The sequence below is a fragment of the Fundulus heteroclitus genome, chromosome 2 (genome assembly GCF_011125445.2).
Source record: "Fundulus heteroclitus isolate FHET01 chromosome 2, MU-UCD_Fhet_4.1, whole genome shotgun sequence".
NCBI classification, from domain to species: Eukaryota; Metazoa; Chordata; class Actinopteri; order Cyprinodontiformes; family Fundulidae; genus Fundulus; species Fundulus heteroclitus.
In genome coordinates this window covers 37,559,689-37,577,898 of record NC_046362.1, presented here as the reverse complement: position 1 = coordinate 37,577,898, position 18,210 = coordinate 37,559,689, and the positions used below count along the sequence as shown (strand labels likewise).

The window sequence follows — 18,210 nt, the reverse complement described above, 5'->3', positions numbered from 1 at the left end:
GTGCGAGTCAGGTTGTGTTAGTTACAGGAAGTGTCTAAATATCTGAGAGGAAGCGAGTGTTTGTTGCTGCAGGTGTTTTGCTTCTTATTTTTTTTGGTCTGGTAACTTTTTATCCAGGGTTAGAGGCGTCCATCACTCCTCGGCAGGTGGATTTAACATTTCAGCTTCTTAACGCCTCTGTCTGCGCCACAGGAGGTGAAGAAGATGTCTTTATTTTGGCCTAATTCATGTTGTCTACCTTAGATTTCTCTCCGGCTCTGGATGGATTCCTGCAGGACCATGTGGAGATAAAACTCACTGATCAACAGAAGACGGAGAAAACTAGTCAAGTTTCAGGTGAGTTCAGAAAGCAAAGCCGCTCAGGTGAGTCTGATTAAAATCCTGCTTCCATGTCACCTTGGAGCGGTTCAGATGTAAGCACGGTGCTTCTGGCCTGATGATGCTCAGCTGTGGGCTGATTGTTCTCATCTGGGTCACTGCTGAGAACACAGAACATCAGGTGGTTTGTGTAGACCACGTACTGCTGCTGGTTTGGACCAGGGGGGTTTGCAGATTCAGGTTGTGGTTTCTTCTTCTTCTTCACATTGTGGTTCTGACCATAGTGCTGCTAACTGCTGCAGCTCAACAGCTGTTAGGAGTCCAGCCCTGAAACTGATAAGGTCTGCATGCAAAGCGCGTTGCTCTGAAATTAAGCCCGGGACCTCAGTTAAATGACAAGAGTGGCTTTATAAATGCTAAGTGAAATCCTCAAGCTGAAACCTTTTGATATTAATTACATTTTAAGAGCTAATGTGACCATATGGATCCAGTCTATGTTTTCCAAGTTTGCCTCTCTACCCACTTCTGCAAATGCCAAGAAACAAGCCGTTAATCTTCCTGCTGTGGCTGGTAGATACGATGCAACTATAGTTAGAAGCCTAAGACTCTAAATACCACACATTTGGTTTCTAGTTTGTCTTTTGAAAATATAAATGGTTCAAAGAAATGGTTCGTCTAACGTTTTGAGAAGCCTTTCGGTTTTAATGGCAACACTTGAAAGTTGTCACACATGTAAGATAAGATTTGCTTTGTTGTCCCTCGATGGGGAAATTTGGGCGTGACAGTGGTAAGACACGGTTTAACACATCTAAAATTATCTCTAAAGAATCAGCAAGAATAGAGGATGAGTGTTTAAGAAGTGTTTTACCTGACACTTCAAGCCAACCATGAAAACTGCAGCTTTGCTTTTACCTTTTTTTATTTCTCCTGTTGTGTTAGAAGAGGGAAAGATTCACATCTACAGTGAACAGAAGTGCTGTGGAAGAGGAAAAATCGCTACATCACTCTTTCCAAACTGCAGTTTCACGTAGTTCCCTTTATGTCCTCCGCTGTCTTGCTCACTCTTGTTTTCCTCCTGAGGCTCGTCGTGCTTGCACAACGTTTAGTTCTAACTTCAGTACACAATGCATTCAGAAGTCACTTTTTACTGTATTTAATTCATTCTTTAGTAATATTTCTACTTATTATTGCAGAGACTATATTATACATTTAGGGAGATTCAAAAATACTGGAATTTTATTTATTTATATTGACTTAAATTGATTTTCTAGCTGACTCAGATCACGTATTCTATGCCTTGTGAAGTCTCTTTTTCTCCCATATACTCGTTTACCATATCTGCCTTTCTCTACGGGTCATCACACACCTTTCTGATGCTCATAAATTAACCAGGCATACGGGAGAAGTACAAGTGGGGGGCAATCTTCCAAACCAGTGCTCCCAGTCTACGCAGATAAACCCACGAGTTGCATCAGTCAGTCGATAAAGCAAAGGTTTTGGGCTTTACTTGTCAGATGTCATTAGTCTCAGCATCCAAATGCCAACACAACTTTTTTTTTTTCCAACTTTTTGTACCCTTTTCCTCACATTTTACACTTATGTACTGACTGTTTATCAAATAAAAATCTCAAATACATCAAGGTTTCTGATTCTAACATGACCACACGTGGTAGGAAAATAAAGTTTAAGCGGTGTAAATACTTTTGTGAGGTACTGTATTTAATAAATGGGGGACGGTTATTTCTGTTATTTGTGTTTACTGGACCAGAGGTTGTAACTAAAGAGCCTCCGTCTGTATTTCTCATAGGTTTCATCCACTAATTAACGAGGTGGTTGCTAAGAGATGACAATCAGTGACATTGCTGAAAGCCTCTGATCCACGGCACTCTGAAGCGAGACTTCCCTGGGCTCGCTTCGCTCCAGCCCTCCGTCTGTCGCCGGCTCACGTGAAGGACGTAGAAGAGAAAGAAAACACTTTAACATCGTTACACTCGTTGACACCATGGCAGCTTTTGCTTCTCCATGTCCGGACATCAGCGCCGCGGGCTGCGTTATGAGCCAGAGGCAAGGAAGCGGGGAGGAAACCAGCGCACGAGAGAGTGAGCAGAGGAGGAGCGGGACCTCTGATGTTGGACAGAACACCATCCGGGAGAAAACTCACGAGTTCTTCCAGATGTGCGACGTGGAGAACAAGGGCTTCATCACCCGCCGGGACATGCAGGTGAGGCTGCAGCCGAGCTCTGGCCACCTATGCTCTACGTTCATCTGCAAAAGATGAACAGATGAGAGAAATAATTGTGCAGGTAACATCTGATTTTACGTTTGACAGAGTTTGAAAAACACTTTCTGGCACCCGAGCAACTGGGAAGTACTCCAGAGAGCAAACCTTGAATCAAAGCTGAAAGGAAATGTGTAATTAAATGAAACTGGCACAACTCTTTATGGCTGGAGTGTTTGCTCCTTCATTGTGAGCTCTCTGCGTGGAGCAACACGTTGGTTATGGCTTTGTTTCCATGAACGCCACGGTTTGGTCTGGGCTCTCATCAGTGATGCTGTGGCTGGCTCCTCACTCAGAGACATGGCAGCTTTGTCATACAAGCCCTCTACCTGCATTATTGTGCAGATTCTCTGCTCCATCTGATGCTCGTCCAGTCCTTTGATGAGCCACTTCAATGCTCAGCCTCTAAAGAGCCTAAACAGGATGAGCTTTGATCTGTTGTTTAGGACGCTGATCGGGAAATTAGAAGGCAATTAAAAAGGCCTTAAGTTCTAATTCTAAAAAGTTTTATTTATTTATCCACCCAAACTGTTATCAAATGCTGTGCTAAATGTTTTATATTGCATCTAAAAGGTGTTCTGTGAAAAAGTATTTACCGTCATGCAGTTTTCCTTTCTTTCCTAATTATGCTTTAATTTATCAGATCGACAAATCTTAATGTCAAAGATAACATGGGAACCCAAAAAGCAGGTTTTCAGGTAATTTAATTTATGAATCTATCTGAGCCAACCTGGTGCTATGGAAAACTCTTTGTCACTTAAAACATAACAGGATGAGCCAAACTTGGCAGTAATAACTGATTTTACTTCAGTCAGTTCTGATCTTCTAGGAGGGCTGGACGATAATTCATTAAGAATATAAATTGATCCATAGATGTATATCAATGATAGAAAAAAGGTCATAAAAGTTAAATAGAATAACAATTTTACTTTTTTACATTATATCCTATTATGTAGGTTAATTTTACATCATTACATCCTCCTAACCAATCACAACACAGACCCATGAACCAAGCTCTACCCCCTTCAGAGAGTTCAGAGAGCACATTCTTTTTTTCTTTTCTTTTTTTATACTTGTTTTGGTAAAAAGTTGGCAGCATAAAATGGCCAGAGCTGCAGCACTTAAAATATGTTTTGACTTTGTTGATAAATATCGACCAACATGATATCTATTTTATTAATATGCTTTGCTTCTATGTTGTCCAGCCCTAACCAGGCTGCCACCGCCTGGCTGTCGTGTCCATTTTCTGACTGTTTAACTTGGATGTAGTGAGAACACGCCTTCCAACAAGTTCCCCCTTTTTTCTCATCAGTCCACAGAATATTTCCCCAAAGTGTCGGGGACCGTTTGTGTTCTGGGTCAGCAGGGGTTCTGGCCTTGGACCACTGACCTTAAGCGTGGTCTACTCAGCTTTAGATGTTCAGAACCTCCTGGATGAGCTGACGACGCTCTTGCAGTAATTTTTGTTAGCTGGCCACTCCGGGGAACGTTCTCCACTGTTCCGGGTTTTCTCCATGTGGGGATATTGGTTCTCACTGGTTGCGTTTCCATTACAAATGTTTTCTGCTAATTTCGATAAAACATATTTTTGCAGTTGTGGTGTTTCCATTAAATAAGAAATACAGTTATAATCATACGTTAGCGTTTATTCACTCGAGTATCTCGTCCATGAGGGAGAAGGATTTGAAAAAAGTTTTCTTTTTCAGCGGCGCCACTTTTGCCGAGCTTTCTCTTCTCCAGCAGGTATTTCTGTTTCTGAGTTTTCCATTTTGAACGCAAGATTTTCATGGCTTGTGGAACCCCGCTTCCTTCATGGCTCTTTCAAGATCTTTGTAAATGGTCACCTTTCTTTGCTGTTTTTAATCCAGTACGTTGGTAATACCCCTGTCACAAATTAAATGTAAAAAAAACATGGCGCCTCCTCCTGAATCCAAACATGCCGCTCCATCATCCTGTCGTCTTCTTCATCTTTCATTTCCATTGCAGATTTGCAAAACCACCTCATCCTAGCACAAAAACGTTTTATCGCAAAATATGAGAATTTTAAAATTGCCATGTTTCCATTAAACAAATTTATTTTCGTATTTACACAATGGAAAGGTGACTCCTGTGGTTCTGAGTCCCAAAGCCTTAGAAGTGGCTCTGTAACCCTTTCCAGACTGAGGAATGATGGTGACTCTTCCTCAGCTGAATTTTCTTAGATCAGGGCATGCTGTGCTGCTTTTTGAGATCTTTTAGCCTACTTCATGTTAAAAAGGTTCTATTGATGCTCTTCCTTGGCTCTGCAGTTCTGACACTGTTCAGGTCTGAATGTTGCTGGTGAAATTGCACTCAGCTTTCCAGAGTATGATTAATGGCAGTAAATCTGTTATTTTTTTATTTTTACTTTTTTAAAGAACAATGGTTTTCTTTTTTTGACTCATAACCAGATTGGTTTTAGATGGCACTTTTTCCCCCATAATTAAATTAAGTCATCTTTGAAAGCCTTTTTTTTTTTTTTTGTATTTCCTCAAGGTTTATTTGTCTGACATTAAAAGGTTTTTAGATGACCTAAAACAAAGCAGAGGAAGCAGAAATGTAAGTAATTATTGTTTCATTTGGTACAACCTTGATAGCTTGTCTGTTTTTGAGCCGGAGGTCCGGCTGGACAGGTTGGCTTTCTGCTCTGCTTGTTTGAGGGATGTGCCTTTAGCAGATAAGACTCTTCTCAGGAACAGCTGATTGTCCCAAACAGATGCTATCCTTTCTGTGTCGCAGCCCTGGATTGTCAGGGCGGCTTCGGTCAACATTTCAACAGTAAACACGTCTGAAAACCAAGCTGCTTCCAGAGGTGTGGCTCTGTTGACCGTCCTGACACCGGTCCCACTGTCAGGTTTACATCTTTAAAAGCTGTTAGTTCACAACCAGCTGACTCCTCACATGCTTACCTTTTTTTTCCCAGAAACATTTATTCAACATGTTTTATGGCGAAACAACTCAAAACAGTTGGCAGTCATTAAAACATAATTTTATCCTTTTTGATTAAAAACGTTGAAGCTGAGGATGATATTTCTGAAGCTCTCCCAGCTGTTAAACTGTTTTCCTTTTCTGTTTCTCGTCTCACGAAGCAGCAGCAGATCTGGCACCATGGTTATTAAACCTCCTGGTTAACATTATGCATAAATCTGTTTTGTTAAAGTCACCCAGAAAAGGAGAAAGCACATCTAACAATTGCTACTGCACATAAAACTCATGCATGGCAGTTGTTATAGCTACAGTAATGTTGACGTCCTTGAAATTTGTTTTTTTTTTTGTCCTTTCTCTCTTTTTTTTAACCAGAGACTGAATAGTGAGCTTCCTCTCAGTCCAGAGGAGCTGGAGAACGTGTTTGATACGCTCGATTCTGATGGCAATGGATTCCTCACACTGGAAGAGTTCTCCTCTGGTTTCAGTACGTTTCCGTCATTTTGCAGCATTAAATATGGCTACAGTCAGCATCTGACCTGCATATGGCTGCTTAAGTCCTCTCTTATTTTTTTTTTGCAGGTGCGTTTTTGTTTGGTCGCAGGATTTCTGTAGATGATGTCATGGGTGAGAAAAACGCGAGAAAAAGCCTGCCAGAGGTTCTGTACCAGTCCCAGTGGGAGGAGCGTCCAGAACGAGGAGGTGAAGATGACGAGGAAAAGCACTTTGCTATGCTCATGGAGAGCCTCGGGGCCAGCAGCATCCTGGAAAAGTGAGTATTTTATGCGTGCAGGCCTGTGATTGTAGGCGCTGTTCGCTGAATGTCTGTGCTACATTCTCAGGAAATTGGTCTGGGACTATAAACGGCTCTGAACTATTGAGAGCTGCAGGTTTCCGCTCTCTGAGCAGTTTCAGTGCTGCTGGTCAGTGGCATCTGTGTATGTGTAAGAGGACACGTAAAGAGTAATTAACCTGTAGGTAATTAACAGTTGTCTTCTCTTTAAAACTTACAGAGCAGCCTTCATGGCTATTTTTGCTGCACTTGGTCAGACTCAAAGAAAGATGGCCACATTTTATCTGATGCACGATTAGACAGCACTTTATGATGCAAGTCATTTTCTAGGTAGTGGAGGCTGCATCTATAAATATTGACTTTCTCCAACATGAGGGCAAGGAGGACATTTTTGATAATTTTAGTTTGTGCAGCACAGCCTGAATTTAATTTGGTTAGAAATGAAGGAAAGCTTCATGAATCTTTGTGACATTCTTCATAAAATTGCCCAGGGATCGTTATTAATTATTAAAATGGCACAAAAAGGGTTACAGGTCAAATTATACCGATAACAAATCACACTTTTCTTTCAGCTCTTGACCAGCTGGGAAATTGTCTTTAGTTGGGAACCTGGTTAGGTTTTACAAATTTCGCTCTCCTTTGGGTTGTTTTATTTTGTAAAATTTAGAAAAATAAACTGTTATTTATTCTCTTGCTGTTGAAACATTTTGATGCTGATGACATTAACGTCTGTATGAACAGTGCTTTGTAAAAGTTTCCATACCCCTAACACAGTAGTACCTGATTGTGAAGTAGAAGGAAAGGGATGCTTGATGTTTCAGTGTTTTTCTAAATAAGTTCTAAAGTGTGGTGATCTTTTTCATCCCCTTGTTACCCCAAAATAAAATCCAGTGCTACATAATTGGGGAGGGGGGGGGGGGGGTCCACCTGTGATTAAGGAACCCAGCAGACCAGCCAAGGAGGAGGTTCTGGTTCAGTTTTTATTTATTTATTTATTTATTTTATTTTATTTTGTACAGTGTCTGGTCTGACAATGTGGCAAAAATAATTGTTTTAATGGTTCTGGTTCAGTTTAAAGCAAGCCTTGAACCTAAGCTGACAGGCTGGGCAAGGAGAGCATTAATAAGAGGAGCAGCTTAAAGAACCATGGTAGCTCTGGAGGAGCTGCAGAGAGCCACAGCTCAGGTGGAAGTAACTGTGGACAGGTCAGCTGTTACTCGTGTGCTCAACAAATGTGAGTTTTATGGAGGCAGGATGAAGGAAACCACAATTTATTTTCCCAGAGTACCACAAGCCTAACAGGAGACACAGCAAGCAGGTGGTTGGAACAGGGATGCATCCAAAAGCTGCAGGAAAGTTGCTCTCAAGGACTGGATTTTCAGACTCCTGGCCTAGTCAAAGTCCACACCTAAAATTAATTGAAATTGCTGTTTAGAGGTTCTCCTTTTATTCTGACTGAGCAGGAACTATTGTATGAAGGTTGTTCAAAATCTTCTTGAAATCCTTGTAAAATGCATTTTGGAATTACGAAATTTGGAGAAAGGGTAATAATTTAAGGCACGCAGAGTTTTTGTCTGGTTCTTACTACACATTTAGTGAACATACGCAAAGTTTGTGTTAAATTGAGCGATGTTAACCTCAGTCGGTCTGTGACGGCTTCATCTTTGTTCTTAATCAGGATGATTTAGTTCATTTTGTTTTTAGTCTGACCTCTAGATGCTCCTGAATTAACTATCTCTGTGATTTCTGCTCTCATTTACTCCTGATTCCCAACCCGGCAACATCAGTCCTGCTGAAGTGCGGAGTCTGTGGGCTCAGCTGCGCCGCGATGAACCTCACCTTCTGTCGAATTTTGAGCATTTCTTGGCCAGAGTGACGGCACAGATCAGAGAAGCCAACCAGGAGAAGAGAGAAATGGAAAGTGCTCTCAAAAGGTCTGCCCTGCAATAAACCTAAAAAACACCAATGCTTTCTGTGACCTCTTTAAAAACTATCATTCTGTAGTCATTCATAGTTTGCCCCTGAATGTTTTTTTTTTTTTATATACACATTGACAAATATACATCTGAATTTATCCATTTAGGAAAGCAGTAACACACGACAATGAGCTCCAGCGCCTCTATGAAGAAATGGAGCAGCAAATAAAGAATGAAAAGGACAAAATTCTACTGCAGGTAAATATTTAACAGGATATCTTGTTTTTTTGTATTTTGTTTGCCTTATATTTAAATGTTTTTTTTTTTTTTTGTTTTTTTTAAACCCAAGGACTATGAGCGGTTTCTGTCCCGGAGCAAAGACCTGGAGCTGCAGCTGTCCAGTAAGGAGAAGGAGCTGGAAAACCTGTTCCAAAAACAGAGAAGGGTCAGTGAGAACACTGAACAGCAGCAGCATTAAGAACCTCACTGTACAGAGGTAGACAGAACGTCTCCTCAGTAAGACCTTTGGCTGTCACAGCAGGATGCATGATACCCAGCAGGATAACTGATAACATGAAGCTGTAAAAACATAACAGACATTTAGCGGCTCTTAACAATCAACACAGCAATTAAAACATCGGCAGATTCCAGAGGGATGGATCTGAGCCCAGTCCTACTTCTGGCAGAAACAACTTCTAACTTGTTCATGAATCTGTTGTCTTTGCTTAAATAAACCACGTTACAAGGACTATAGCCCCAAAAACAACTGCTTTAATTTACTATACCATAAACATTTTTTTTAAACCATTTATTGCGCTCACCAGCAACACCTAACCTGACAAGACAGGTTGAGGATGTGAATCACTCTCCGCTCTGCACGTGATTAGTCTATCTGCTCCTGTCGAATCTTATCTTATGCTACGTTCACACTGCAGGTCTTAATGCTCAATTCCGATTTTTTTTTTTTTGTGAAATCGGATTTTTTTTGCGTGTCCGTTCACATTTCCAAATATATGCGACTTGTATGTGATCTCCTGTGTGAACTAAACGCGTTCAACCGAAGTGTCCCGCATGCGCACTCGAGGACGCGATGACGTCACACGTAGCAAAGTGTCCTCGGTGTTTGAAGAAGTAAACATGGATTATAATGCTGGCGCGCATTTTTCGGTCATTTAATTTATTTTCTAACCGGAGCTTTCTCACCATTGACTGCTCTTCTCATTGTAGTCCGCTATGGGTGTCGTCTTTCTTCCCGCTTCTGCATAGCAGGACGCAGATAGTGACGTTTGTCGAGTATCAGTGACGTACACGTCGGATAAATGCGACCTGGCCGTACAGACACAGGTCGCATTTGAAAAGATCAGATCTGCGTTGTTCAGACTGTCATAAAAAGATCAGATCCAGGTCGCATATGGGCAAAAAAATCTAAATTGGGTCACTTCAGGCTGCAGTGTGAACGTAGTCTTATATTGTGGAATCTCAGAGGAGGAGTAGTAGTAGTGGTGGTGGTAGTAGTCTTAACATTTGCCCTTAAATCTTAAAGTGGGGGGGGGGGGGTACCGTTTGGAAATATTGCAAAGGTGTAAGAGCACCTACAGTAAACTTCTTACTCAAATTGAAGAAAATGTACTCAGAAACAGACATTTGGTCCCACTCAAATGTCTTCAATTCGAGTACATTTACTGTAAAAGACATTTTTTACATGGAGGTGACATGCTTGTCAAAAGAGAGGTGGGGGTCAAACTTAACCCCCAGGTTAACAACAGAAGAGGGGAGAGAGAGGAATGGTGTGGCTGAAGAATAAAACGGAGGTGATGGAGAAGGAAAGTAATTGGTTAGAGGTTCCGCTTTGAAAGGCTTCTGTTTTTGAGCCACTTGGCTGCAGGAAGTTTTGACTTAATCTCCCTCAGGCAGGAGCAGAGACGGGGCAGGCTGGCAGAGGGGGGAACTGGAGGGAGGGGTATACAGGAAGAGTTGAGTGTCGTCAGCATAGTGATGGAATTTGATTCCATGCTTGCTGACGACACGGCCGAGGGGCAGCATGTAGATGGTGAAAAGGGTGGGACCGAGTATTGAGCCCTGAGGGCCCCCAACGTTGTAAGGACTGGATTTGGTCCGTTGCGTGAGGTGGGATTGAAATCAGTGCCAGAGAGACCAATGCAATGCTGGAGGATGTGGTGATCTACTGAGTTAAATGTATGTGCGTTCGACGCAGTTTTATGGTTTAACTTGTCCCGCCATAAACCAGAATACTGCAACGTGATTGGCCCGAGCCGTTTTTGGGTCTGTCCCAAACGATTGAGATGGGAGTGAGACAGGATGTATGAATTCAGCTTACAGGCAAGGTTAAAACAATACTCCCTGTTAGTGTTTTAAGATGTTTAAACCGGAATCCAGGGGCATCTCAACACTGGTCACATGACTGAGTCAGGCAGGCGGCTGCAGCAGCAGGTACAGTCCATTTTACAGTGAACATCATTATATAGCATGAAGAGTATTAGGAAAAACCCATAAAAATGGGCTGTGATTATAAAAAATTTGCATCAAATAGGACTGAATAAATCGGGCAGTAGAACGGCCATCTTGAGTTTAGTTTTGTCAGACGTAGATGTAGCTCATTAAAAATGGTTTGGAAGGTTGTTTCTTTTTAATTATTGGGTTTCAGTCAGATCCATCACATGCACAATATTTAGGCTGTAAAAGCTTTAAAAGTGTACTTTTTTTATTTTTTTGTTTTATTTTTATTTCTTTTCAGTTGGAGTGTCAGTGCCAGGAACTTCACAGCGAGCAACATGTGACCAAGGTGGAAAATGTTAAGCTGAAACAGACGAATGATGATTTGGCTCGAGAGCTGGAGCTCGTCAGCCAGGAGCTGACGTTGGCTCAGGAGCAGCTGAGTTTGCTGCAAGAACAATCCACACGACTTCATGAGGAGAAAGAGATGTGAGTGGTCTTTAATAAAACACTGGGTTCAATCAAAATACCATCACGCTTCTTTTTTCCCTTCAATTACTGTCATTTATTCTTGCTGTCTAATGCAAAACCTAGTTTCTTGATCATTAAGCGCTAGACTACCAAGATCATTTACTAAGTAATGCTATCCATGTGCTAAACACTCCAGCATAAAATTTGCAGCCACATGTTGGAGGATTTATTTATTTGTTTAAACTTTGTGGTACTGTGAAAAGTATAGATTTTTTTTTTCTGCTTTTGGACCCTTTCTAACTATTGAATTTTAGTCTGTCATTAAAACTGACTGATTGCTTTTGAACACAGGGAAATATACAGACTCACTGAAGGACTGCACCGAGAGCGAGCAAGCCTTCTGAAACAGCTGGACCTCCTGAGGTGGGACCCCCCCGCCCCAAGTACTCAAATAATGATCCTAAGGTTATCCATGCATGACAAGCTGGGTGATTCTTCATCAGTGCAGACAAAGAGTCTGCATAGTGTAGCTTTAGCTTAAGTAACTGAGTTTGGTTTGTCAAATCAAGAGTACCTGAGAGTCGGATTATTAAAATTCTATTCTCATCATTAACCAGATTTGGGTGGGTCTTTGTCAGAAAAAGCTAGCTGTATTTAGCCAGTTTTAATACTCTGAACTTAAAGAGAACGTAAAAATGGGTATTTAAGATAAATGTTGTGTTGTATCTAAAATTTTCTATCATGAAAAGCCCAAATTAAAAAAAATTAAAACCTCCTTCTGAATCAACCAAGTAATTTTTTAGTTGCAGTCAGAAGCAGCTGAAAATGGACATCCCTGGTCTAACAGTTGTGGTGCTCATGCATTTAGTTTCTCTATTGGTGTTTTTTTTCAACCAAAAATGACCCAAAAATTCTGTGCTAGCTTAGCTGGTGACCAGCCATTATGCTACGTTATCAGATGTGTAACTAATGAAGTATAATTTAGCTAATGCAGCTCATCTTCCTACGCTGGTAGAACACAGGGCAGATATATTTAATGAAATAACAGGGATACATCAGGCAAGTATCTAGGAAACCAACTGAGAGCTTTTTATTTACTCTGGCTTTGCATTATAAAAGTCTCACAATGTGGAAACTTTACCGCACTAACATCTGGATGGATTCTCCAGTCCTAAGTGAGGAGTTGGGCATCTGAACAAGCCCAAATAGGTGCTAATGTTTTAGGGTCAATGTTTGAGCTGATGAAACAAAAGTGGGGACCTTTTTCTGCCTTTGAGCTTTTAGTCTTGAAAGAGCTGTTTTTGTAAATTCTTTGCTCTATACAAAGTAGGAACATTTATTTATCTCTGTCATTTGTGTTTTTTTTCCCCCAGAGAAATGAACAAACATTTGCGGGATGAAAGAGACGTGTCCTTTCAGGTGGGTTTTGTGTTCAAAGAAATAGAAAACATATTTTTTTTTCTTTGAACGCATTTCTTGTTTTTCAAATCAAATAAATCCTTTAACAGAATCGCTTGCATTGAAAATGGAAACAAATCTTACTTTGCAGAAACCAAAGAGCACCAGAAACGGTTTGAAGCAGCGGCCTTTTCTTGATGGCGTGAAACAAACCAACGCAGACGTCTTTAAAAGGTAAACTCTGCAGGACGGACAACAAACCTCAATGTTTAAAGACGCATCTTTCTCAGCGCAGCATCAACTAATCCTGATGTTTCTGCAGTGAGGATGACGAGGAGCTCGCCTCGGCTGCTCTGAGGCCGACCCTTAACGGGTTTTACCAGCAGTCCTTCCCAGCTGAAGCCAGATGTCGTTTCCAGAGGATCATCTCTATTGAAGAAGACCATCTCCCCTATCTGCTGAATGAAGGCCAGGCTCAGAAGGTTCTCCAGAAGTCTGCTGAAGGCGAGAGACACTGCGACGTTGAAGACGGTGTGGATGTGATGATGAGCGACATTTACCGGCGGTCCTCGCCGATCCTCCAGCAACAGTCTGAGGAAGGCTTGGAGGAAAGGCCGGTTCCATCTTCTCCCAGGGGTCAACCGGTGGGCAAAGAAACCAGCATCAATGTAAGCATCACTGCAGGCGAGCCCCACCTGCCTGACTGCTGTTATAGTCTGTGATTGATGTGATGAAACCAGAACCTGAACTAAAACCAGCAGCTTTTCCTTAACTTGTCTCCCAGGAGGAGGGAGTTCCTTCAGCTCCAGATCGCCTCTTCAAGATCGTCCTGGTGGGAAATTCCAGCGTGGGAAAGACCTCCCTCCTCCAAAGATTCTGTGACGGTCGTTTCCACCCTGGCACTTGTGCCACTGTTGGTACGCAGTGCAAACTTTCAGTTAGAGCTTTTCACTTCCTGAGTGGACAGACGCTGAAACACCAACATGTGATTGACCTGTGCCTTTTGAATGGAGATGTTTGACACAAAATGAGCAATGCATACGACGTCTTTAACGAGGAAAAACACAACACGGCACAATGTGTGTCGAGCTCTGCATATATCTGCTTCTGAGAAGAACGTAAACTGGTTTCCTTACATCACCTCGCTCATCTAATCTCAAATTAGACATTAGCTACGTTTACATGGACAAAAGTAATCTGAATAAACAGCCGATCAGAATAAAAATGCGTCACTTAAGCAAGCCAAACGGAATATGGTGAGATTAAGCTCAGTTGGAATGAAACTGTAATCTGAATCAGAGGGTTGGTTTATGCCGATAATCTGATTAACATGCGCATAAACGCCTGTCAGGATCACGTTATTCTGAATGTGGCAAACTGACTCTAATGCACATGTGCGCCTGACGTAAACGTTGTGGAAATACGTCGGGGAAGCAAAACTATCAGGGCTCCCGATACCTTTTTTGTTTGAAACATTAAAAGAGATTAAAATTGTTACTCAGTAACGTTTCAACCGTAATTGGAAGCTGGTGCAAGTCCAGCCTGGGCGCTTGGAAGACAAACTCGTATAAAACTGCTTTGTTTACTATTTTTTTGTTTAGCACAGGCGGAATTATCTTTTCTGTGTTTTTTAGGGGAATTTGATAACTGCGCATGTCAGAGTGGTTCTATTCTGAATTAAGCTAGTTGCATATACACGCACATCATGATCATATTAATTATTGTGAGGCCATATAAACGATACAATCTGATTATTTAATCGGAACACATTTTAATCAGATCGTGACATTTTGTCCATGTAAACATAACTAATGTTGCTCAGTCTTTCTCAGTTTGCCAGTTTATTACAACTTGACCCCCTTTCATTGATCTGAAAAGCTCCTCTGGAAAGAAACTCAGATTTTATTTATTTTTTTAATTCTAATCCTAAATATTGACTTCTAAAGTCTAGTGAATGTCTTTTCTTTCTCTTATTAGATGTTAGCCAAAAACGCAGCTCTCAGCTCCTGCTTTGGGCTTTTTTTCTAAATTTTAATTTTTTTTCTAACTAAATTGTTGATTGCACTGAACACCATTCAGATAAACACATTTTTCTCATATTTTTTTTTTTATTTTGGCTACAAACAGCAAATAAACAAACACTGAAATTAGTTTTTTAATCTGGATTGAAGTGGACAGAGATTATTTCTTGGATGGGCTGAAAAAAGATACATTTCCTCCATAGTTTCTGACCTTGAGTCGGGACACAACAGCTGATCTGTTGTATTGGGAGCCAAATTTTTTAAACACTTTAGTCATTCATAAAATTATCAGAATGTCTGTTCTCAAAATAGGGAGGAAGAAAAATGCATTAATTAAAAAAGCATGAATCAAAATAACTTTACTCTGGTTAAAAGTTAAAACAAACTGGATTCACCTGCTTTTAAATCTTTGTCTCTGCATTTAGGCATAGACTACAGTGTAAAGACGATAACTGTGGATAACAGCCAGGTGGCGCTGCAGATGTGGGATACAGCAGGACAGGAAAGGTAAGATTTGGATCTAAAAGCTGAAAACATCTCGCCACACTCAGGTGTAGAAATTTAGAGGAATTCATGGATGCCAGGCCAGGTTTTTATGTTAAACTCTAATATTCGGCTTTAAGTACCACCTGTTCAGGAGGAAGTCACCTAAAATCCCTTCATAGTCCACCTCTTCCCGTTTCTCCTGCAGGTACCGAAGCATCACCAAGCAGTTCTTTCGCAAAGCGGATGGTGTGATCGTGATGTACGATATAACGGCTGAGCAGAGTTTCACTGCAGTCAGACAGTGGCTGACAAGTGTCAAGGTAACAGATCAGCAGTTTTCTTTTATTACAGATGTGCTTCCAGCCTGAATATAAAGCCTGTCCCACATAAAGCCTGCTGTATAGACATCAGTTTCTCTCTTCTGTTACCTGCATGTACTTCTGCTCCTCTTCAGGAAGGCACCGGTGAGGAAATACCCATCATGCTCTTGGGAAACAAAATGGACAAAGAGGCCGAGAGAGAAGTACAGAAGGAAGTGGGCGAAAGACTTGCCAAGGTCTCATTTTTAATGAACTGAGACAGATTTGTTTGCAGCCAGACGCTGAGCTGCAGCTGAAAAGAAAGATGTCGGTCTTTGATCTGATCCACTGTTTTATCATATTTGATCTTGTTTTATTTAAGGACTGTCAGATGACCTTCTTTGAGTGCAGCGCCTGTTCTGGAGACAACGTGGCAGAGTCCATGGTGCAATTAGCCAGGTAGGCAGTTTATGCAAAAATAAAACGCAATGCTACAAGTGTCTTATTGCTGTTCCTTATACAGTTAACGCGTATATTTCTAGACGAGAACAAGCTAAAATGTTTCATAAACTCATTTTTGGATAAACGTCTTAGGTTTTTAGATTTTCTTTAATCAGAAGGCGTAAACTTCGCTAGTAAAGTTTTTATTTGACCATTTTTCACAGAATATTAGGCGTCGTCGTGGCAATAAAGTGGGATTTCTTTACACTGATCATAGATTAAACTCCATTAAATGTGCAAATAAACCATGCAGGTCCACAAAATGGTTATTTTTTTTAAAAATGTGTGGATAGATGTGTTTTGTAGTAATGATGTATTTAAAACCCTGTTTTACCTCAGTAAATTCAGATGTCTGGTTTCATTTCTAGCATTACAATCTGTTTCTAAATAATTTAAACCTCAAAATACTTGTAACATGTCTTTCAGTGAACTTTAATACTGTGCAAATAAATAATAAAGAGTATTTCAACCACTGCAGACCTGAAAACATGGTTGGAGTTGCAGTAAAGATGGTTGGTGACATGTTTAGATTCAGGTGAAACATTAAGTTTTATATAATTCTTGAACTCGTCTCTGTTATATTTGTTAGAATTCTGAAGGAACAAGAGGACAAAGAGAAGGAGAAGACGGTCCAGCTGGTCAGCAGCCCCTCAAAGAAGAGGTCCTGCTGCTAAAAGTTAAACACTCAACACAATGTTGCACTAACCTTTAACCAACTTCTAAACGTCTTAGTTTAAGCACATGTGCCGTGAAAACACGTTGGTACGACGCCACAGCTCAAGATTTCAACCTGAACCCGATCAGAGGAACCTACGCCGCCTCATCCTGTCCATATTTGCACTATAAAAGAGTAACGGCCGATTCAGGGTGAATAGAACCAAAATGACACAAAACGTACAAACAGTTGACCTGGATTTCCATAAAAATTTTAATACATTTTAGTTTATTCAGTATGTTTACTCAAACTTGAAAAATATTAACTATTCTGCATATTTATTACACTTATGAGGCCATATTGTTCATTGTTTTTACCAATATCATTGATATGGATTTATTAATAAGCTGTTTTATATCATCTTTCACTTCCTCTATATTTTCATCTGTTCAAAATGGCAGCAAAAATCCATAATTTAAGCAGCGTCATGTGAAACTTTATACATTTTTGTTAAAACATTTGTTGGTCATGTTTTAGCTGACATGTCAATTCAACGCCGTTTACCAGAATTCTGGAGTTGTGAAATTTCTTCACCTGATGAAGTTAAAAAAAAATATCAATTTGCTTTAATTGCACATATATTTGTTCCAGGTTTGCCGTATTTAAATTGTCTGTCCTTTTCTGAGTTATTGTAATTGATGGGTTGTAATTTATTCTTCGTTGAACATAATTTATATCGTCATTTGTGTTGTACCTTTTAAGAGCAGTTTCAAGATTAGATAAATTATTCTGTTAATCTGCCTCAGTGCCAAGTATTTTATGAAAAAAGTGATTTGTGTATGGATGTTTAAAATCTAGTAAAAACTATTTTTGTCACTAATCTTTCACTACTATGATCTCGTTAGTTTAATGCATATAATTAAATGAAAATAAATGTGTGAAATAACTCTATGAATCACGGCTCTTCCTTGTGCCATAAAATGATGTATGTATTGTATAGAAAAAATAAATTGTCAAACTTAATATAAAAGTAAATGGCAAAAGTTCAGTTGGCATACTAAGTTATGTTACTATATCCGCCTGACTACCAGGAAATAAGAAAATATTTTCTAGTAACATTTATTTAAATTCCCCGGTTCTTGTAAGACTTTTAGTTTACTTTAAGTTTTTATTTGTAAGATGTTTTCGCTACAGCAGCCATCAGAATGTCACATGTGTGAAACTAAACCTTGATGGTAACCAGTTGATCCCAAAGAAAAGAAACATGAGTAAAACGTACGTAAAACTGCTAATCATCACTTTGTTTTGCTTATTTGGTTTGGAGAGGCCATCCAGCTTAGACTCAACATTTGTTCAACCCGCCCCACCCACGTTGTTCTGAGCAGTTACCCGGACAAACCTTTTGTCTTTCTTGGACCGTCTTCTGTGTGATGATGGAGAGCTTCATCTGACGCCCCTCATCCTGATTCTCCAGAAAGTTAATTTCTGAGTTCCCATCAACAATAAGCAGTGAAATTCTCTGTTTCTGAGAATGATGTAGCGTTCCATTTGCCTCAGAAAGTGAAAATAGGAGCTGGGAATGGAGTAAACCCAAGTGAAAAATGTTCCAGTTAAAACAGAAATCTGGATTCCAAAATAAAAGGTCAGGGTTCCAGTATAGCGACGGCCAGGAAAGCT

General features: G+C 40.4%; 1 protein-coding gene across 2 annotated transcripts; it reads left to right on the top strand.

Moving 5' to 3' along the window:
- The first annotated feature begins 284 nt into the window (after positions 1-284).
- Positions 285-17,609, top strand: cracr2aa (calcium release activated channel regulator 2Aa). Of its 2 annotated transcripts, none has more exons than XM_036126726.1 (18): positions 285-336; positions 2,126-2,539; positions 5,915-6,026; positions 6,122-6,311; positions 8,120-8,266; positions 8,416-8,506; positions 8,598-8,693; positions 11,004-11,191; positions 11,525-11,596; positions 12,547-12,592; positions 12,723-12,805; positions 12,894-13,239; positions 13,356-13,488; positions 15,018-15,099; positions 15,284-15,398; positions 15,533-15,634; positions 15,760-15,836; positions 16,468-17,609. In XM_036126726.1, exons 2-18 carry the CDS (start codon positions 2,321-2,323, stop codon positions 16,550-16,552), a joined length of 2,184 nt encoding a protein of 727 aa, XP_035982619.1. In that variant the 5' UTR covers positions 285-336; positions 2,126-2,320; the 3' UTR covers positions 16,553-17,609. The 2 variants fall into 2 exon arrangements, with proteins under 2 accessions (XP_035982619.1, XP_035982625.1); XM_036126732.1 differs by lacking the exon at positions 285-336 and adding an exon at positions 436-558.
- Positions 17,610-18,210: the final 601 nt, after the last annotated feature.

Excerpts from the sequence above, each read along its gene's own strand:
- cracr2aa (XM_036126726.1), top strand. The coding sequence starts at position 2,321 with ATGGCAGCTTTTGCTTCTCCATGTCCGGACATCAGCGCCGCGGGCTGC. Across the intron at positions 6,027-6,121 it reads AGAGTTCTCCTCTGGTTTCA|GTGCGTTTTTGTTTGGTCGC; the intron begins GTACGTTTCCGT and ends TTTTTTTTGCAG. Across the intron at positions 11,192-11,524 it reads CTTCATGAGGAGAAAGAGAT|GGAAATATACAGACTCACTG; the intron begins GTGAGTGGTCTT and ends TTTTGAACACAG.